Source organism: Patagioenas fasciata, chromosome 1, assembly GCF_037038585.1.
Source record: "Patagioenas fasciata isolate bPatFas1 chromosome 1, bPatFas1.hap1, whole genome shotgun sequence".
Classification (NCBI taxonomy): Eukaryota; Metazoa; Chordata; class Aves; order Columbiformes; family Columbidae; genus Patagioenas; species Patagioenas fasciata.
In genome coordinates, this window is record NC_092520.1 from 97,445,140 (window position 1) to 97,468,065 (window position 22,926).

A 22,926-nucleotide genomic window follows, 5' to 3' on the forward strand; every position below is an offset into this window, starting at 1 on the left:
TGCTTCCTTTTTTTCTTTCTTTGAACAGTATAGTCAAACAGCCTGTACTGTACAGAAAGAGAGACAGGTAAAGAGCATTGCTTATTTAAGATGACGGCTTGCTCTGCTTTTCAAAACCTACTTCGATTGTGTTACTTATATGAGTCAGAAGACGAATGAATCAATCAAAAGTCTTTACAGAATAACAATAAGAAAGGTTCCTACTGGCTAGCCCGTATTTTTTTTACACGTCAAAGTCTGAAAAAGCCTAACCCCTAAACAGAAAATAATCACAAAGTTAAAATAATCTATTTTATTGTGGAATTGTGACTCTAGATTCATACTTCAAATGAAGCTAGTGGAAGCATGGTTTTCTTCCTTGTCTCTGCTTTTGTTCTTGTGAGAAAGTTAAACAAGGGACAGATCAATTTTTAAGACAAACAACTTTCAGCCCCTCTGGGAAGGCTTCTTCATAGCTATGTAAACAGCATTTTCTTGTTATATGGATGTCAGTATATGTAGTTGCAGAAGTCTTATGAATACCATGTGCAAGGTGACACTCTAAAAAAGACTTGTACTTCAAAAGGTCTTAGCAATGTGGTTCCTGGCAGTCTGGATTTCTGGGAAGAGGCTTTACCAGAACTTCTCAGACATGCTTGTCCAGATGAACCCACCTGTGAAGAAAGGATGGCTCTGGCCCTCTACAAGCTCTGATGTACTGTGAGAACTTTGAACTTTTGATAAGATTGTGGGAGATAGACTTTTGACCCATATGGTAGGCTGGAAGGGGAGTAGAACAGGTTTGATAGAAGACAAGAAAGCAGAAAACTTCTTGAAACTAAATAAAATAAAATAGGGGTAGTGGTGTTGGTCATCACTCTTTTAGCTCTTAACATTGCTTGAAGACAGACTAGACGGAGGCAGAGAACTGGGAAAGATCCAGGAATCTCACTTGACAATAGCAGTTTATGTTTGTGTAGTGCTGTAATCTAAGAGATCCCAAATTTCTTTACAGACTTTTTACAGAAGTCTTTTCAACTACTAATGCAAACTAATCAATTTGAAAAATCGGAGTAATTTCAACCTGCCTAAAAGAAGTGCAGCTAGGACTGCTGATGTGCTACAGACTCTGAATTGCAAGACTGAGCAGTGTCTCTAATAAACAGAGTGGGGCTGACTGAATGGTCATCATCTGAATCCGAGTCTAAGTGTGGGATAGTGGTATTCATAAGCTTTTCTACAAGTCACTTAGTTGTGGTGACTTGTTAAATAAGCTTTTGTCATGAAAATACAGAAGTCCTCAGGGATGTTCAAACAGGTTGATTGTATATTACAGTTGAAAAGCTGAAAAAAGCATTTTAAGATGCATTAAAGTTCATTTTGTAGTGTCTGTATGGGACCAGTTGACCCGTTGCCATTTTAAACTTTTTAAAAAGGAGATGATAAATATTTACAGTGATAGATTATTACTATAATTTTTTACCTTTTTCATGGTACATTGTGAAAATTTGAACTATGCAGATCCATAGACTGATATTTGACATAATATTTACACTGGAGTGTACGCTCTAGTGAAGAAATGTTAGCTTTTTTTTTCTGGACATAAATGAGATCTTCTGATCTAACACAGCACCGCAAAGTAGAAAGACTGAGGAGGATCCCATTTGGTGTCTACAAGTACAAGCAAATATTTGACTTCAGAGCAAGCAAAACCGCCTTACCCTGATTCACCTTTCTTTGGAAAAAAATTGAGTTGTCAAGAAATTGCAAATCTTATTAAAGGACTGGAAAACCTTGCCTGAAGGTGGATCTGCACTGTTTGTATGGAGAATATGGTGTACTCAGAGATTCAGTAGCAAGTGTTTACTTGCTTAAGGCATTTTTAATTTGGAAATGGCCTTATGTTCTATCTTTAAGCCTTAGAATTTTTATTGTTAGAATTTTTGCAGTTCTTATGTCTTATTTCTGCTCCAAGTGAAACAGTAGATATAATATTTTTTCCTGTATAAACAAAAAAGGGCAGAAAACAGAGTCAATATTTATCAGATTTTTGAAAAATGTGAGCTTCAAGTTAAAATTAATTTATATATTAAAAGGTACTGAAGTATGTATGTATGAGGATGGTACAAAGATACACCTGAGAAAAATAGGTGGCATACAAAGCTACCAATACTTCTCTAAAAATCTTCCTTTTAGTGAAGTGTTGTTTCTTACTTCCTATTTTTTTCTATTTGTATCCAAAATTATGGTCACCTTTCCTTGAAGAGCATATTTAGTCATTTTAAATAAGTGATACAGCATTATCCATGGCTGACTGAACACACACCAGGCAGGTATTTTTAGCTTCTTTAGCCTGAAAAGACGCAAGTGGAAGTTCCACTTCACTTACTTATGTTGTGTGGAAAACAGGCTGAGTCGGTGAAGCAAGGTTAAAGTGAGGAGCTGGACATTAGTCCTGGTACATAAAATGTCCATTCTTCTGAAATTACTGTGTGATAAGTGTATGCACCTCTATAGTATTCTGCAAGGGAAAAAAATAATTGATGAGGATAAAATGCCAAGCAGTTCCACATTGATAGGTAATATGTGCTCCAACAGAAGCCAAACTAGTTCATCATCTTGTGGCTTGGCAGCAGTGGGCCAGCTGGTCATAGCAAGAAAGTATTACTGATCTGAAATTTGGCTATGCTGAGTTAGCCAAATTTTTTCAAGCCTTTGTTCAGGGCTCATATTTTTTCATGCTAATTCATCTGTGACACCTCTGACCTCCGATTCCTTTAACATCTGGAACAACTATTTATAGAGCAGGAGAGAGAACTGTGGTACCAAACCCTTTCACATAGTTCTTTAAAAAAAAAAAAATCACACAAACAGAAAAGAAAACCAAAAAGCCACCTCATTTCACTTTCTTCATCCTGTGTAAATTTTAAACATAACGAGTTTGGGCTGAGTAGAAATCTTTCCACATTGATTTAACTTCACTCTTGGGAATGCAAAGCACCTCCTGCCAGAGAGATGTGTGGGATTGAGGAGGTGCTAGAGCACATATTGGAAAATGGTAGAGTCTCCCCTGTAGCAAAGCAAAAGCTAGAGGGAGATTTTATGATCTGTATATGCATTTCTTTCTGAAAACAGGTAAATGCTTTTCCTGACCAGGGAACCCTTTCCACTCTGATCACAACTGTTCCCCTTCTCCCCCTCTGAGGGATCCAGTCATGTTTTACCTCCCAGAAGACTTACTTCTGTGGAAATCTCAAGCAAGGATGACATGGCTATCAGTGACGTAGTAAGTTGAATGGAGGAATCCATGGCAATATTCAAGAATAGCATTTGCTACGTCAGCATACTTGAAACTGCCAAAGAAGTGAAGTGCTGGTCTGTCCCACAATATCAGAATAAGGCAACATTTTTTGTCTTACTTAACTTGACAGATTGCTAGCTAGTAAGTATCTTTTCTTTTATACTCCATTTAATAGTTCTCTATTTATTATTAAGACTAAACTATTTGTTTTCTTCCTGAATTTTACTGTGTTTGTTCATAGCTCCTGTACATGGTAATTCTGTCCCCATCTTCTGGAAGAGGAAAGAAAAAAATGCTATGAGAAAAAATGTTGACCAAATTATCAAAATTTGATACTGTTTTTACAGGATTACATGATGGAATTTATGGTGATGTATTTAGTAAAGTTTGGCCTAAATCTAATGAATTAAAATAAATATGTATTTCTTGTAAGTCTGTGTATCTTCCTGTATTTTACAGCATTTGTTTTGGGTGATGACTACTGCTGAACAAGTTTAGGCTGAAGGAAAACACTTCTATCTGTGGTTACTCTCACTCTTCTGGCAGAATACAGCCCCTGTGTCATAGGGCTGGGTACCACGTTACCTGTGGAAACCATCGGACACTCTGAGTAGCTAAGAGAAACAGAAACAAAAAAACGTTTAAAAATGTTTAAAACTGAGGCCAGCAGGAGTAGTATTTCCTGCAGCACATTATTTGTTGTTGCTGTTTGTGGAGCAGCACAAGCTATAACCTGTGTCCCAGATTATTCTTTTTGTAGACCAATATTGCTGGTAGCTTTGTATGAGGGATGGTTGTTTCTGTACTGACTGTAGTTATTGGAAGTAACGTTGTGCCTCTGCTCATTCATACAATAACCAAACAAATATATGGCAATTTAGTGTTTAAATTTGAGAGATTTTATATTGTCACCTATCCTCTAGGGCAGGGGTGTCCAACTCATTTTCACTGGGGGCTACTTGAGCCTCGCGGTTGCCTTCAAAGGACCAAATGTAATTTTAGGACTGTATAAATGTAGGAGTAGTTACATTGACACAATCCTAAAATTACATTCGGCCCTTTGAAGGCAACCACGAGGCTGATGTGGCCCCCAGAGAAAACAAGTTGGACACCCCTGCTCTAGGGTATAGTTTCATGATCTGCTGGCTTCAGTGGCAAAGCCAACTTGAGAATGTCTTGCTCTTTCCTTGCCACCACAAGCTGGTTCTTCCACCTGCACTACTTTGCTGTTCACTTCTACTCTTCAAGGAAATTAATTTTGTGAGGCCATGTGGTAAACTGCTCTGAGAAGCAATCCAGATTATAAATAATTCGACAAAGAGGGAAAAGAATAAAATCTTTATCTTGTGAGTCAATTTCCTGACCCAGTTCCCTACCAGCCCCACAGGCAGCTCTTTTGGAATAGCTGAGGTGCCAGATCAGGAGCAAGCCCCAGGCTCCTGCACCTGGCATCTGCTGAAAGAAACATTCCTCAAAGTACACTCTTATCTAAGACATCTTCTTTCTCTGAAGGAATTGGTGAGGCATTTAACTGTTCTCTAGAAGCCTCATGCTTTCCCTGCCGTGGCCTTGGTGTAATCTTTGCATAGCATGGCACATCTTTCAGAGAGTTATTTCCTGTCCATTTTTACAAGTGTTAAAGAAGTTTCTTTTCCCTAGGTTTCCTGTAGCAGAGACTCAGGCGTGGATTCCAGAAGCTCATCTTAAATTAATGTATTTGCCAGGTACAGCATAGACCAGCTTCAGCTGGGTGCTTCCTGTAGAGGGACCCTTGGCAGAAAACAACTTGGACTGTTACACCCTCAAATTCCAAGTTGTTTCCCCGCCCTATCCCCTGTGTGTCACTTCAGGTCAATTGCAAAATTAGAGTCTGGGGTTTCCTTGTTCTTCATTGGATCTTTTCATTTTCATCAAGTGAGCTGTCAGCTGAAGTTCTGACCTACAGTTGCCATTTTGCACCTGCAGCTGGAGAAAGTAAATTCTTGGTTATTCTTCTGTTACATGCTGTTCTTTTCCTTTACTTATACCCAGGGATGCAGCTCCCCTTATCTTCTAGCTTGAAGACTCTGAGGCATTTTTTACTCAATGAAGCAGAAAGTTCAAAGGTTCACAGCTTGCAGAAGTCGTGCTAAGCAAACTTACTTATGCTAAGCGAATTCTATATAAGCAGTTTCTAACCAAGTTCTATAAGAAGCAGTCTACCAAAAATTCAATAAGCTAAGGCAGTCTGTTCCCTAACACAAGCATATGTTATGTTGCATTTTAAGGAGAGTGGGATCCATTAATAGTCTACCTAAGAAGGCCAAATAAAGCATATGTGGTGGATAAAACAAATACCTTTCTTGTAGGATAACTCCATCGTGGATGTACATAATGTGCTTGCCATGCCGTGCTAATGGACTGACAGAGAGCTAGCTATCTAAAATATGAACAGCAGGATTAAAAATAAAATAAAAATCAGAGGAAAAGAATGTGTTGTGGGATTCCTCCCCTCCCCCAATTTCATTCACTAGAATAAAAAATAGATTAAGTCCTGTTGGACCTATTGCTACTGTGTATGTCTGCTTCTCCTAATCAGTGTTTGTAAATGTCCTTGTGTAGCACTGTGCGTGATGCCAGTTGGCAGGAGTTTGCAGTGACAAGTATGGTGTTTTTGTCAGATTACGCCCAAGTGTAGAAGCAGCATGAAGATGATGAATCCGAAATTTGCAGCAAAATTGCAGATTTTTTTAACTCTTCGAAAGAATGTGTGAACCACAGCTTCCCCATCTGAAATTAGAAGTTATTATCTGAGGTCACTCTTACCTAACAGTAAGCAGAATCTCAGGATGAGGGTGAAAATGTATTTCTTGGGTGGAAGATGGTCAGGAAGCCACAGCACCACCTCTTTTTCTTTTTTTTTTTTTTTTTTCCTTCCCTTAGTGGGAAGAATGAAGAGGGAAACAGAAGCTGTTATTTCCTTGTCTTTCATTACCTTACAATTTGCAAATCAGAGCCTTGCAGATCCATCATTTGATCCCAACCCAGATGGAAGGAGTGACCTTCTGCCCATAGGAAGGTTAATAGAGCAGCTTTACCACAAATCTTTGGACTCTGCAGTCTGGTTGATGTTGAACTGAACCGGTGTAATACATGGAGTAATGGCAATGAGCGTGTGCGTCTTGCAGGCACAAGAGGCTGTTCGTTTGAGTAGCCTGTGGAAAAATGCTGATGATGTAGAACGAGGAATTTCTTAGTGGTGAACAAAATGGCTTAGGGGGAATTTTGATAAAGGGATGTATTTTGTGTCATCTTAGTATCCTGCACTGAATAGTTAGTAATGCATACCAATCAGTCTGTCAGGGTGGGAAGTAAAACTGAGTGACATGGTAGTATTTGCTCTGAAGCATTCCTCTATCTCCAGGGCTTATTTGGAGGAGCATCCTTAAGGCACCATTATCCTCACCTTGAATTTGGCCTGATTGTGTTTCAGATATGTACTTTGTCGAGGGTTTAGATTGCAGGGTGACAATAAAACCCTGGCAGATGTATTGTTAACCTTCTCCCCCCTCTTCCCCCTTTTGCCCCACCCTCTCCCTCCTACCCACTCAGGACAGGTGATCGGGAGGGACAGAAGGACAGAGAAAAGAGAGTTGGAAAAACTAAAAATGTTTTACTAATGCTACTAATAAGAATAGAGAAAATAATACAAAATATACAAAACCAATCTTGAAAGTCTCAGCAGCTGCAGAGCTGGCACCCGAAGTCTTGGATTGGACTCTGCAGCCAACCGGAGCTGGATTCAGTCTCTCACTAGGCCTCAGTTCGCAGGGACGACTCACAAGGTCCTCTCCTAATGTCAGCCATAAGCAGAAGGGAAAAGAAGGCAAAAAGGGATGAGATCTTCGTGATCTCCCACTTTTACATGAAGTATTCATGTAAATGGAATGTTATACACAGTTGGTCAGTTTCTTGGTCACCTGTTACTCGTTGCCCCTCTTGTGAGATGTCCATCCGTGCTTAACAATAAGTTTGCATTCCATTGCTATGTTTACCAAAACATGCATCTGGTTCTCCAGGAAAATGCAACTAATATGAAGGCTTTAGCTGACTGGCAAATTCACTAAAAGAGAAACTTGTTTTTTAACAAAACCAGGACATACTTATATTGTGAGCCTTTTCAGAAAAATCAAGAAACAAACTATTTGAAGATAAATTCATTGCAGTCTCAGGCTGTTCTAGTCTTTTCTGTTCAGATGGTCACAATGTTCCAGCTAGATCAGCCCATCTGCAAATTCTCAGCAAATACCAATTTTGCCAGAGTACTTTGACAAAAATTGCAGTCTGCTCTGGCAGAAAAGAGAGGCATTTGTTTTCTGCTCCATCTCTAGTATGTCCTCTGTGGTGTCCAGTGATAAGTCAGCTTGTAAATCCTGAAAACTGGTACATAGTTAATCAGAAGTGAAAAGGGAGTGTCAGTCAAGAAACTGGAATAAGTTACCTGAGGTGATCATCTTGTCTTGTTTTTGCTGATGTGGGGCTAGTTGTTGTTGAGCCTGAGAATTGTGGCCATAGGGCAACAATGAAGCATCAAATAAATGTGGCTGCAGCATATATAATATATCCCAATCTCCTTCAAACCTAGCTGCTTCTCATGTATATTTTTTGTAATGTGAAAGCCAAGAAGGGAAGAAAACAGTTTAAGAGATGCATGGAGTATGACTTGAGAGTACAGGAAGTTGAGGTGAAAGGTAGGTTCAGATAGGGAAAGGCATAGTGGTTTTTTTGTTTTGTTTTTTGTTTGTTTTTGGTTTGTTTTGGATTTTTTCAGGTTTTGGGTTCATTTTGGTGGAGTTTTTTGTGTGTTGTTTTTTGTGTGTTGTTTTTTGTGTGTTGTTTTTTGTGTGTTGTTGGTTTTTTGTTGGTTTTTTGTTGGTTTTTTGTTGGTTTTTTGTTGGTTTTTTGTTGGTTTTTTGTTGGTTTTTTGTTGGTTTTTTGTTGATTTTTTGTTGGTTTTTGTTTTGGGGGTTTTTTTGTTTTTGTTTGGGTTTTTTGTTTGTTTTTCCTCTTTGCCACTGGTGAAAAGGCTTTTTTCCCCGCCCCCCCCCTCAGGGTCATCTGCCTAATTTTTTTATTGTTTGTTTTCTAATTGTCTGTTTGTAAACTCAGAGTCTGGTATCTGACTCCAGGTGAATGAATCACCAACATCTCCAGCATCCCTGTTCCTGGGCTTGTTTGTTTGCTCTTGTATTTTTATCCTGGCACAATATCTCCAATATCTTAGTGGTTTTTCTTTGCAGTGCCTTGTCAAATGCTGCACTAAAATACAGCTATATTACATGTACAGAGTTCTTTTTATCTACTTGGTATGGTTTATTAAAAGCTCAGAAAGAGAAAAAAGAGATTGGGTTAGTCAATAGCAGTTTCAGTTTACCAACCTACGCCAGCAATTATGCCTGCTTCACTAATTGCCAGGACATGCCTTTTCATTTTGCCAAGTTCCTTTTCTCAAACTTAATTTGTGTTCTATTTTCGACATCCAGTACAATGTAGGTTTTTTTTTTTTTTTGATTCAGTATCAAATAGAAGAAGATGCAGTTAAGTGAAAGAGCTTGCCCACAGTGAGAGGTACAAGCTGCAACTGGGAAATCCTTTCTCTTTCTTCCCCTTCAAATTAATTTGATTACAGAAATTCAGCCTTTTCAGATGTTTCTGTTCCATGTCCAGAAGAATACAGTGGAGCAATGATGTTCACTGGAACTACAGTGATTGTTGCTGTGAGACAAAGTTCCAAACTGTAGTACATAAACAGTAGCACATATGTGCAAATGACTTGTACTACAATGAATACGTAGTGTATTTCATGGCCCGATACACAGACTTTCTTATTTTAAAGCATCATTGCCATTACTTAGCAAAAAAAGCCCCAAAACTCAATTGCCTTGTTTGAGTGGGTAATTTTAACTGTGGCATTTGAGTTAATTCTGTTAATGACTTTTAATTAAGCTCAGTTTTAATACATGTAAAAAAATTGCAAGGGATGGAATGGTTTTGGTTTATCTGATATGATGATTTTATAGACAAATACAGGTATTACTGACTAATTCAGTTTGTGGATTATACACATGTTCTGCTGAAAGTCAGCAGTTTGGGGACTTAACACGATTTCTCAGAACTCGTGTCTGTTTAAATCTTTGTACCCTTCTTTGGTTATGTATGTTTTTAGTCTATAAAACTTTGTCCTTTGATTGATGCACCTGTCAGTGTTACATTGCTATGGAAGTAATTTTCATGTTGATGCAGGACCTACCATATGTGTGTCCTGTTAACAGCAATGCAACCAGCTGTCATCTAAATTTGGATGAAGGAGGGAGATCCTCTGGAAGAATATATGATCACATAGTGGGGCTCTTCAGGCTTTTGATTGGTTTTGTGTTTCTGTCACATACTCTCAGATAGAGGCCCTCTGAGGTTAGTCAATGTGGCTTGTGCGCTCCTGAGCAGAGCAACTGTTTTGCTTTCAGTACATACATCGTGGTTCTGGTGGGCTACTGGTTAATACTTTCGAGATTATTTCCCCTTGCGTGGGACACCGGATACGCTCTGTCAGTATACCTGTCTGCTTTTAGCTTCTTTTTTTTGGGCCAGATTCATTTATTAAAGTACTTTATGCCAGCTCACCTTGTTGTAGAATTCCCTTTTGTAAATCATGTTTGTGGAGGCAGAGAAGACTGTAATTAGGCAGTTATTAAGTATGTTAACTAAAATTCATAGTCACAGGGAAGATGTTTGCTTTGGGATAAACTTCACATGTTCTTAAGGTTAATAAAAAATTGTGTATGTTTATGTTTATTTTGTGTATATGTATTAGAGATGTAGAATTTGCTCTTAAACATTAATTTATGGTTTTTGAAATGCTATTGTGTACTTTAAGTGATATAAATCCAAGCACTTCCCCATTACTTGGAAAGCTTGACTGGCTTTTGAAACTGAGGACTTTTATGTCCTTTCTGTAGAGCCCATAGGCTTGTCATGTGCTTCCATTAACTTTTGAAAATTAAACAGTACATTTTGATTTGAGTATATTGGAAGGCTTCCATAAAAAGCCATTAATTTGTGGAGAAAAAGAAAGGGGTTTTGAGTTTTTTGTTGCAACAGCAGGTGGCATGGTCTGTGTTCTGAAAAACAAAGTACAAGGCCGCATGTATTATACAGTGCTGTAGAGACCATGGCAACACACAGAGTACATATAATGCAGTATAGTGGATTCTGCAGAGCTGTTCTTTCACAGCTGGGGATGGACCAGTGTCTTGTCCCTAGCAGTATTCTTACTGTGTGTGTGAATGGCTGGTTGGTTCACTTGGTTTCGGTTCACTTGTCTAGTCTCTGTTGACTTTCTTCTCACTAGTCTTAATATTTACTTTGGTCTATTCATCAGTCTGTTCCCATCTGTTGGCACAAAGGACAGGACATACCTGGCCTGGATGGTTCATCATTTGAACATTAATTGAAATAGAGTCATCCTTTTTCCACAAACTTTTCTTATAAAGTGAGTATCTTGGTACAAAACAGGGGATTTGAAGTGCAAGGAAGTGTCATGTTGCAATACAATGGTGCATTTTTTTTTTTTGGGAGAATGAGGTCCATGAAAGTCAAATCCTTCTTTAGAAAGTGTGAACCTGGTTAGCAGAATCTTCTTTCTTCTTAGCCAGTGCCGTTTTCTTGTCAAACTGTGTTCCCTTGTGATAAACTTAGATTTTAGAGATGTGAACAAATTACATTGTGAGATTTTCACCTGTGGTGCATTTTTAGCTGAGAACTGAATGTCAAACTCTAATTATGTATATAATAAATCAGTTACCTTGTGTTCCCAACAAAATAATTAGTATGAGCAATTGGCTGAGCTTGATTTGCAACTTCAGCCTCTGTTGGTTTGTGGGCTCACTTGGGGAAACTGGTTTTGATGTGTTCTGGTATGGTAAAGGTAACATTTTCCAAAATTAAGAACTGTGAAGGAACTGGAGAGTTTGGATGGAGGTCCCACTTTTGTTCCATGAAACACAGATAGCAACCTGTGAACATGTATCAGGGGACATAAATACGATGGAAGAAACATGTGCAGTTTACAAAATCTGGTTTTATACAGTCTTTTTCTTCCTCATGCCACTAGTTTTTCTCCTTACTCTGTCTTTCACTCATTGTTCCAGATTTTTTCTCTAATTTGAGCTGTTGTACTGCTTTGTGGTTTTAGTTTCAAACCTTAAAATGAAGCCACCAGAAGCATAAACCTGGTGCCCAAAAAGTGAAATACGTACTGACCATGTTGCAGAATAGGGAGGTATTTTTAACTGAATTTTATTCTTGCAGAATTAGGTCTAAATTACTTACAAACTTAAACATTCTAGTTAAATTGGTCCACTAGTCATTTAACAGCAAAGGACGTATTATCTTTACTGACAAAGCTGGCATAGTTAATACTGTAAATATACCATACCACTGTTTTTTATCCTTATAACCAGAACTTTAGGATGGGTAGCAGGTGGTATTTTTTGTAATTTTACACATGGAGTTCTACAATGGGTAAAGCTGAGCTTTTTTTTGTGATATCATTGAATGATAGAGTGACCCAGGCTGGAAGGGACCTGGGGATGTTCCCAGTCCAGCGCTTGCTCAAAGCTGGGTGAGCACTAAGTTCAGACCAGGTTGCTGAGGGCTTTGGCCTCTTGGGTCTTGAAAACCTCCAAGGACAGTGATTCCAGAGGATGTCTCTCAGCCCTCTCTAACCCTCTCTTTCTCTAAATATATACATATAATGCATTGGAAATTGTTTGGTTGATTTGTTTCTAATGTTTAGTAGCCAGGAAAGCAATAAAATGTAGTTCAGTTCAGAAGTTCACATAATACAAGTGACAGTTTTTCTTGCACATTTAGATTTAAGATACTTATATCTTAAAAACAAGCAAACAAACAAAACCCAGTAACAACAAAAAAACCCAAACCCAGACTGAACACAAGCAAGGAAAAAGGAGAACTTACTGAGCACTGTAAAGTGTGTGATACTTTTGAAAATTTACTTTTTTCCCTGCAGAAACATAGTAAAGGTGCAATACGAATTTCAAACAGAAGCAGTTCAGTAACAGCTTTTCACATTTCCCTAAGCATTTCTCAGAGTCAATAGAATTATTGAATGAGAATTTATATTAATATTTACTCTGAGGCAGTGCTAATCTTTGAAGATAACTGTTTTCAGTCTCAAGTGGTATTAACAGTCAAATAACAAGTAAGTTTAGAAGGTAAAAATGAGTACTTTTTTTTTGTCTCCAGTCCTTTGGTACATAATGTAGATTATACAAATATAAACATAATGCTTAGCAATCATTAAAAGTGAATTTGAGATGTTGCATTTGCTTCAAAATCTTCCTGTTAATTCCTCTGTTGCTACACTCACAATTTTCTGTAATGTGGAACGGTTTTATTTCTTTTGTTTTACAATCTCCATTCCTTTACATAACGGGCACAACTTAGGCTGACCTCTTAAAGGAAACGTATGTTTGTAATCTTGCATTTCTGACAACCTTTGGTACTAGTTCTTTGTGGTGAAGCATTAACATGTTTCAGTATATGTATGATTGAAATGTTTTCTGCAAGGGAGAGAGACTGTACGTTTTAAACAAAGCTCTAATTCATGCATTAGCACAGTAGCAAAGTCCAAAAGGTTGGACTTTCACAGATGAACCAGAACTAAGATCTAGCTATATATATATAAGTTATAGAACCCAAGACATTTTCTGTCTGTCTGGGCGTTTAGGTTGTTTTACTAGTAAAAAAACTGGTATCATTTGTAAAATTTGAATCCTGAAGGAGATCTGTTTTTTGGCTTCTTATTTGTGGCTTGATTTAAGTTTAAATTACTTCTGTGCTTTTAGAAAAAATGGGCTGTTGGCCCAGTTTCCCAAAAACAGCCAACACTTTTAGAGGTTGTTTCTTTCTTTCTTGTTTGTTGATTTTTCCCTTGAGCACTTACTAGTTCTAAGATGTGCATTCTAATAGTGGTGTAGACGAGGTACCTGCAGGGGTGAGGCCCCTTTTCTTTGCAAGGCAGAGATGGCGCTTTCTGCACTGGGCAAAGATCCGGATGATATTTGTCACTTTCCTTCAGTTATTTGTGAGGAAGAACTAAGCCCAGTTTGATCTCGTGCATAATGTTGGAGTATATGTTTCATGCTAGATGTTTCTTCAAACGCATTCTGCTCTAGTGTGTGTATTTTGATTTAATCTTCCAAATATTTTTCTGAAATGTGTCATTCAGATCTGTCAGCCATTCCTTCCAAATACGAAACTCCTCCGTTTTTTATATTTGTGATGTATTTTTAGAAATGTAATAGTTTTACCTCCTTTGCTTGAAGATTCTTAAATATGTTGGAATAGCCTGTTTTCCTCTGAGACTTCAATTGCATTAAGTGTCACTATATGATGTGATATAAGCAACCTTAGTTTATTTGACACGTGCATAGTCTGGAGGCTGAGAGATTTAGGGTGAACTCAGTTATCTTTTTCCTTTGAAGAGTGCTTATCATCCTTACCCAAACTGGCTATGGGTTTAGATTTGCCCAGAATTTCAGTTCTGTGGGCAAATAATACTTCTATAGAACGACAGCAGTGGAAGAGCGTAGAAACCAGGAATTATTCTCTGCTGGAGGGCCTGTAAAACACCAGATCACCCAAAGCAGGGGATAATGGTAACATAGATGATGTGTGTCCGTGGCAGCTGGAGCCCTGGACACTTGCAGCAGAGTATCTGCCGTAACCTGCATTTCCAAAACCAGAGGCAAGAGTGTCACCACAAGATCGTTTCTAGAGGGAGCAGGGGACATTACACAGGTATAGACTATTTACAAGCTGGTATAGGGAAGCAATGAATGAAGCATTATTGTGCATTTCGTATTAAGGTCAGTCCTCGCACTAATCAAGTAGGATTTGAAGGTGTTAATTCTGCCATAGGCAAAATCCAAGTGGAGTGAGTTCCTTCAGTTTATTTACACAGAGGTGCAAGGAACACATACATGTATACACAGAAGAATGACAGTTTCAACACCTAAAGTTGGGTCATTTTGCAAACATAGCAGACTGATATGCAAATAAATTCAGGCAGCAAAGGGAGAGTGGTGCGGCAGTGGGTATAAGGTGAAGCTATCAATATCTAAATAAAGGCATTTGTGCCACAGGTAGACCTGGGAAATATTCTACTGCATATTTTGAGCAAAGTGTAGGGACACATGCAGACTTCGGTGCGCCATGATAAACCATTAAGAGCTTGAATTTGTTCCCTGTTGACTGAATGCTACCAAATGATTGTATAGATCTCACTTTATTTACAATTTCATGTGCAGTCTTTATGAATTACAGCATTTTCATTGCTCACAAAAAAAAAGTGTTAAGTGACAATTCAACTGGCATATAGATATGTACTTACTTCAGAAACTTGGGGAGGTTTGTTTTTCTATGTAGAAAAAATGTCAGTAACCAGAGTGGATTGAATCAATGAATTAAAGTAAGTTATTTAAAATGTGTTGCATATCAACAGGCAAGAAACATGAAATAAATAGTTGAGTTTAGTCCTGTTTTGAATTTGTGCTTTCTAGTCATTTTACAAAGGAAAAGTTGGTCCTTTTCAAAAGGAAAGGTTGATTCTTACTGGGTTATGATGTTGGAAAAATTATGCATAATTTTGGATGATATTTGGTACTTTTGTGTGCAAATATGAGAAGATTTTTTATTTGTATGATTGATTATTTTTGCTCTGATCTCAGTTTTCTAGATCTGTATATACAAAAATCATGTATTTCTAATTAGGTAGTTAACTTTAACTTGAGATTTATATAACCTCTGGTTTGGGTAGAAAATTTTAATTAAATTTAAAGGATTGTCAAATTGTTGCTTTTAGTTAGCTCTGCCCAGGAAATTAAAATATGAGTATATATTCAGAAGATTTAACAAGACATCTTTTGAAGACAGCTGCCTTTGTAAGCAGGGAATGTATTCATCATTCAGTGAATGAGAAACTGTTTCTGATACATGTGGTGCTTTAGATATGCAAGGATGATAGTTACTAGTACTGTTTTTAATCGTTGGTTGAGGGAGGAAGCTAACACTTCCTTATCCACTGTAAATGACTGGATTGTTAAAATGAACTATGCAAACCAAAATTAAGACACAGGTTTCTCTGTAGCGGTAGAAGAGATGATTGCTGTCAAAAGCTGCTTTTAGCCCTTCAGTATACCCTGGTTTCAGATTGTCTTCTGATTAAATTCCATGAGACTTTTCAATGCAATTTGCCTTGGTAGCTAACACATACTGGCTTAATATGGCTTCAACATTCTTTTTTGTTATTTTAATATTTTATACTAAGGCTTAGACCTCAACATCTGTTGCTCTCATTCCAAAGGTAGTACTAATTAGGGGGTTTAGTTGTACTTTGGTTTTTAAATGACACTATGTATTTTAATTACACTCTCTGTTTAATAAGAACCTCTGTAAAAAGAAATTCCTTGAAGTAGCAGCTGTGGCATATTTTGAGGGTTGAATCAGAACCAGAGAATTGTGAACCTGCTCTAGCAGGTGGGTTGGACCAGATGATTTCCAGAAGTCCTTTACAACCGCAACCATTCTGTGATTCTGTGTAATTAGGTGTGTTAGACTACAGTCATGTACATTTATTTGAAACAAAACTTTAGAAATAATTAGAAACTGTGAGAGAATTGACCAACACCATTAAATGATTGTTAGGGAGATGTTTGAAGGCTTTTTAGCCTCTTTTGCACTGGTGAGAAAGCTCCTTGGCTGAATTTGAGCTGTGTGTGACTTTGACTGTTCAGAAGCATTTCCTCTAACTCTCTTTTTACAAAGTAGACAGCGAAGCTGTTGGAGACAGATACACGTCAGGTTAGAGGTGGCCTCCCTTGCATTTCCCTTTCTGCTGGCTGAAGCAGATAAGCTGGCCAAAACAAATCTAAAATCCCTAATCCTACAGAAAAACTTGTTGAGAAATCAAGTGATATCTATTGCTGGTAGAGACAATAAAGGACTGCTATTTCTGGTAACCATCAGCTGGTACAGTGCTTATCCATATGATAAAACAGCCCTCCCTGCAAACAGTTGTGCATGCTCTTCTTCCCTAAAGCACTAAGTGTAAACCTGATGAGCTAGTAAATCGTAGTAGGTGTGTTCTGTCATGTCAGGTGTTTAATAGTTGGAGATGTGATCTAAACATTGCGTAGAAATGGATTAATTCACAATTGGCGCCAAGATGTTTGAAGGAAATTAGAACTTCTTAGGTCTGTTCATTGCAGAGAGGGGAGTTGAGTATGGGATTACGGTCTCATTAGAAGTAATATTTATTTCTTTGAACAGCACATGCATATATCAAGGTTAATGTCATAACAGTATGGCCATGTTCATGTATGGCCCTTTCATCCCTTGGTCTTTAAAATAAAATCCACCAAGGTGAAATAAGAAACTTGGGTGAAAGTAGGCACTGAGGTTAATTTTAACTTGATCACGCTGAGCCAACACACCAGTCTGTGTATCATTAATGTAAGATTACTTTGCTTTCTGTTTGGAATGAACAGAACCCTTTATTATACAGTGAAAAAAGAGACTTGTTCTGTGAAGACTTGGGTGGACTCTGAGCTGTGAAATGACAGAAATGTAGTGCCTGCAGGCAGAAGGAACCACCCGTTGAAGCATGTACACCCATCTGGGAATGGCTCAGGATTTGAAATAGGAGCCTTTACCACTTCATGGCTTTTCTGTGTGAGAGAAGGTCCATGCACAGGGAAAACCTCATGTCTGCCACCATACACCCATAGATTTTTAATATATGTGGACGGGTTGCCTTTGCGATAAAAAGGAAGAGTCATGTGTCTCAGTGAAAAACGTGACTGGCAAAAGCTTCATTTGTTCACTCCCCCCTCCCCAGCAAATTGCCTGAAAGTGGATCATAAACAGCAATGCATCATTACTGTTATCCCCCAGTATGACTCACTGAGCCATATATAGCAGCTCTTCTTTTGAGGAGAATTCTTACTCAGAGCCAAGTAGGATGTGGAAACAAATATTAAATGTCAGACTGTTATGTCACTGTTGCATTAGAATTTCTTTCATGGCAGATAAAAGTGTCGTGTCTAAAAATGTCTTGAACAGCAAAGCCTGTCTGTATTAAGCAGGTATTGTCAGGTTAAAAATCCTCATTATCTTTGTCCTGGTTTAATGTTCTTATTTTCATAGTATTTGTCTCCTTTTGGGCAACAAGAATGTGTTTGTTGGTTGCAGTAGCAAATTCTTGGGTATTTCAATATTTGAATTGCTGGTAATGCAAGGTAGCAGGTAGCTTTTTTTACTTTGTGTTTTTAAGAGCTCTCTCCCTTTGATTGCCTAATCATGCCCCAAATTAGTTCTCTGGGATTTCTTTCTATTCTCTTCTAGTTGTAAAGAATCTGGTTGCGACATCCAAGTATGGCTCGTAACGTTGATACCTTTTAAGATTCTTCTGTCCTCCTTTAAAAAAGATTGGCTTTCTGGAATGCTAACAGCATCCTCTCTTCATATTTTTTATTAATTTAGTACCTTGAAATTTAGGCTGCTTTTCTTGCCAAGAAAGACTAGCCAAGGCTTTCTTCAGGGTTTCAGTCATCGCTGGTGGACCAGCCTCTCTGTCCTTATCCCCAGATGAACTCCAGCCTGAGTATCCAGAGCTCTGTTTTTTCTGGTGCCGTTGCCAGTGTGATTTTTGTTCTGTGTCCACTGCCGCAGTGAGGTACTGTGTTGTTTGTTTATGTTGTATGTATGTTGACTCAGCTTTCACTTGGAAACAGCGCTCAAGATTTTTAAATATGCACTGGGAAATAAGAATCCTTTCTTGTGTTTTGTGGTATTGTAACATGTTAGTAAAGCTGTGTTTGTAAAATAAATATTTCTGTGTTCTGTTACAGGTTTTAGGATTTGAAGTTGATACGGTGAACTCTGTCCAGTTTTCAAACCACACAGGTAAATTTTACATGTGTCTTCAGATACCGCTCCGCAGTCACTCAGCTCTACTGAAGCTGTGGCCCACCTCATCACATGACAATGGGAAGAACATCAGTCTCAGGTTTTCACATGCATGTTCAGGATATAGGACAGAAATGTAATTTTTAGGTTTTGATCGAAGTCTGTATTTGGCATTAGGGCATGGTATGATGTGGTAATGTCCTGTTCTGCTACTTCAGAGTGTGACTTTCTTTTGTTCGGCAGTAATCGAATTAACGTAGTGAAATAACACAAATACAGCCATCTATGCAGTCAGACCTGTGAACGGGAGGACTCTTCAGTACTGTTTTCTGTTCGTTATGGCTCTATGACACTCATAATCCTATCACCAACCCAAACATCAAAATACTGAGCTAGACACAGTGTTTCCTCTTTTTATGTGCCCACACAGCTGGCTAGCAAGCATCCTAAAAGTAAATTCTAGAGGAAGGAAGAGGATGGGATCTTAATACCTTTGGGTGTTTTTTCCACTTGGGTTATAAGCCTGATCATGAAGCACTCACATAATACTTTCAGACATTCTAACACTCACAGTGATAGAGGCCTTTAGTTTTCAAAAGAAAGCTGAAATTTATTTTAGCAATACTTCTCACCCATAAAGGAGCTCCAAGTGACGTGCTATTTTTGGATCAATAGAGACATATCTATTGCCATGGTGGTGGCAGGTTGTTTGAGGGGAGATCTACTTTAGATAAAGAAATTCTAAGGATGTCTTAAAAAATAATCCAGTAACAAATTCTGGCTTTTACATCATGGAAAAGAGCAAAAGTTGTTTCTAACAAAGGAAAAAAAAGAAGTCAAGATACTTCCCTAATATCTCACACGTACAGCCCCATTAACAAACTGCTAAATTTCTGGAACAGACAGCAGAGCAGGAAGCCTCTGTCTTCTCTTACTATATTGAGCTCCATGCAGCTTTCAAAAAGGTTGTAAGCTGTTCCTATCATGGAAGGAATTCAGTGGCACCCTGGGAAGAAGAAATGAAAGTTTCAAAGGTAGCTAGAAAGCCATCTTTGCTCGTTGGGGAAAGGCACAAAAGAGGTAATAATTAAACAAACGTTGAGGATCTTTCCTGGCTCACATAAAAAGCTGCTTATTCTGCTTGTATCCTTTGGCAGAGTACAAAGGTTCTCTCATGTTTTCAAGAGATACTTAAATGTACATTCTGTTTCTTTTAATGTAGTTGGTTTTGGAGTTTGGGATTCTTTTGTTTCATTTTTGATAGCTGTGTAAAACTGTTGTAATCTTCCAGAAATGAAGCAATTTTTTCACGTGAAATAACTCAGCACTCAAAATAGATGAGCACCTGTCATTTGTTGACTTTCAGTTTCAAGATCAAATCAGCATCATAGGGCCTTAAAAGAGCTTAAAAAAGGTTTTGTTGTATGATAAACTGAATGTGTCTGGAAGTAGGAAAATTATATTACCAATAGAATGACCAGGTTCTTAAAACAAAACAAACAAATCTTCCTTCTTTCTAATAGTATCTCAGCTGGAGGAAGGTTACCAGTGCTTCATTCATGGTTTGGCAGACAATGAACATAGTAGAAGGAACAAAAAATTGGGATTTCCTCTGCCTGTCCCCTACCACCCCTCTCCCTGAGGCCTAAATAAATATTCCAAAAATATCTCAAAGATCGCAAGTCTTTAAAATATTTGGAACTTTTATATCCTCATGTTTAGGAGTCACATTATTGTTTTTCTTTTCTTGATTGTCTTAGTAAATGTGTTAAAAAATCCTAAAGATTGGTGCACAACCTCATGACTTCGGGAAGCAGAGCTTTCAGAAAAAAGTCACAATACGCTGTTTGGTACTTGCCAAGTGTGAGTAAAAGGAGATTATATTTAGCAGTATTGGTCATTTGGCTGAAAGAGGAAGGGAATGGAAAAAATAAGGAAGAACACATTCTCTTTTATGGCAGGTCTAGTTTTCTAACAGTGTGGTTTTTCCATGAAATCCTTTCTACCCTTTCTTAAATTTAAGAATAAATTATAAACTCGGTGACTTTGCACCTATTTTTTGAGAGAGGTAGATAGGAGCATGTGGTGTCCTCATACAAAGACTCTTCCAAGCTTGAACGTTTACATGTGCCTGCAGACAGACTTGCACTAGTACCTGCAAACCCCTGTACGTGCCCTCTGTGCCACTGCAGGGATTAATGGACAGAAACCGCCTCACTACGCTGCGGCTTGTGTCTGGAGCAGTGCCGCAGTACACAGGAATCCTGTGCTGGGTGAACTGGTAAAGATATCGTGATATTCCTAGAAGAACAAGATCTTATGAGAACCCTTTCTGTGGTCATCGTTCAAGCTGAAGGGCAAATTTTTGCTTCAAAAATCTGTGAATTACAGTTTCTAAAAGAAGGTGACCTACCACAGGAGACAGATAAAAAAGTGTGTGAGGCTTTGGTCATGATTTTTTTCTTTCCCCATCTCTGTCTTTAAACCTGGTCTTGTCAGCAACAGATAAAACACAGAGAGAATTTATGACTAACAGGCTTTCTTTGATGAATCATTATTGCGCTTTTTTGCCCTATTTTTAATTTAGTGAGATACCGCAAGCCCATTTCTGCTGACTCCTGCTCAGAAAATTCAGCTTTCTTTAGTCTCTGATAATCCCAAGATTCAGAAAATGTGCTTTAAATCAGTCCCTCTGGGAGAACAGTTTGTCATGTTGCTTCATGAGGAACTTTTCATGATTAGAGTGACTCATCCTTGAATGGCCTCGTGCTTCATGTACAAATAAAAGAAGCTGTCATGCAACCTACAAAGATTTTGTGATTTTATTCCATTTTACTGTGCTGTTTGCAGAAGCATCTCATTGTCTGATGTTCAAAAATAAAAATCTAGTTTTTTTTTTATTGTTGTGTAGTTAATTTTTTTTTTTTTAGGGTGCATGTTTAATTCTTCAGTGGTTTGCATTTTTGGTTTTAATTGGTAGGTTAATGGTAAGCATATAATGTGCTTACTTTGCTATCCAAATCCTACCTTTGAAACTGCTTCAGAACAAATAGCCTGTTGGGTTTTTTTCTTTGTTTCTTTTTATTTTTAAGCAAAGCACTTTTGGTTTCCACTTAGTGGGTGTGTAGTGGGTGGTTGGGTTGGCTGGTAGGTCTAGTACATGAGTAATGATAATTATGTCTTGTTGATGTGATTCTTCGCAGTCTACCGCCCATACGCAGTCATTCACACCTGTGCAGTGCACGACAAAAAGAAAGTATCTCCACTTGTGCCTGACACTGGTAGTATTTTACTCCCACACTGACCAGCTGTGAAAAATCCAATGGAGTGTTTGGTACTGCATTTCTGGTTTTGTTCAAGGCCACCTGGTAGCTGAAGATTAAGTTGTGTTTGGACCAGGTTGTATGCCAGGGTTTGCATGTGAATTTTGTGACACAGCTGGGGACAGATTGCCTTCCCATCATGTTCATTAAACACTACCTCTTTCTTCCTTTTCCCATGTCGAATATTTGTTTATGGAAGCGACATGGAATAGTTTTGCAGGGAGCACCACAGGAGCAACTCAAACCTCAGAACAGAGTGTTCTGGGTTGGAAAACAAATAAATCTTAACATGCCTTGCTGTACTTAAATGAAAGCTTTTTTGTTGTTGTTGTGGGGTTTTTTTTGTTTTGGTGCCTCTTGTTTGCTTTGTAATTTTTTAAATTTTTTCTTCTTGTATTCCTGGGATATTTTTATCTTTTTTCCCCCTTGTTTTTGGAGGTAACTAAGAGGCTTATAAATATATTCCAATGAAGAAAAAAAATATACCAGTGGAGGAAAGCAGGAAAGAAAAATATGTAAATTCATCTTGGATGCTGTATTAGCTGCCTCTTTTGATAGTGGGTTTTTTTGGTTTTTTTGGTTTTTTGTTTTTTTTTCTTTTTTGTACATATGAACCAAGGCATTTCCTCGGAGACTAATGAGCACCTTCATCATTTCAGAGGGATGAGTGACAAGAGGCATCATGCCTTGCTTGTTTTTCATTCCCTTACCTGCTTAAAAGCAAATATGTAACATTTAATTGCAATAGAAGACCATAACACAGATATGCAGAAGGGGTATAAAGCTGTTTAAGTGTTTATGTTCATCTGTGTGTTCAAAATTATTAGTAATCTGGGAGACTAATGCAGTCAGTCTGAGCCAAGTGCAATTCTGGAGAGCTGTATCACGTTTTGCAGCGCTGTCTCTGCTCTCTCAGTTCCAGCATGGAGGGGAATTGTTTGATGGTTTTGTAACCAAAGCAAGGAAGACTCAGCTTTCTTCATGTGTGGAAGATACAAGGTCTCACCTTAATATCCAAGATAAAAGTGTAATCATTTGATCCAGCTGCTCTGCCTAACCAGCTCTGTAGTCTCCAGATAGGATTCATTTGTTTTGCCAAAGTACAAACTTGAAACTCATTCTTTAGTTGTCTTGACTGTGGTTCTGGTACAATGTGTGCTAATAGCCAGGTGCTGTGAGACTGTGAACTGCTGTATTGTTGAGCGCCACAGTGGAAATACTACTGCAGAATAGGAGTTAATAGTAAGTGGACAATTAAACAGAAGATTTAAAGTTTTCTATTGCTGTTTTTTGGAT

At 38.1% G+C, this 22,926-nt stretch overlaps 1 protein-coding gene across 1 annotated transcript in view; it reads left to right on the plus strand.

The window, feature by feature from the left end:
* Positions 1-22,926, plus strand: part of PDXK (pyridoxal kinase) — a 49,210-nt gene that overhangs the window by 4,121 nt on the left and 22,163 nt on the right. The window contains exon 2 of the mRNA XM_065860829.2: positions 18,250-18,304. Within this exon, the coding sequence (XP_065716901.1) occupies positions 18,250-18,304 (55 nt within the window). The remainder of the gene's footprint in view (positions 1-18,249; positions 18,305-22,926) is intronic.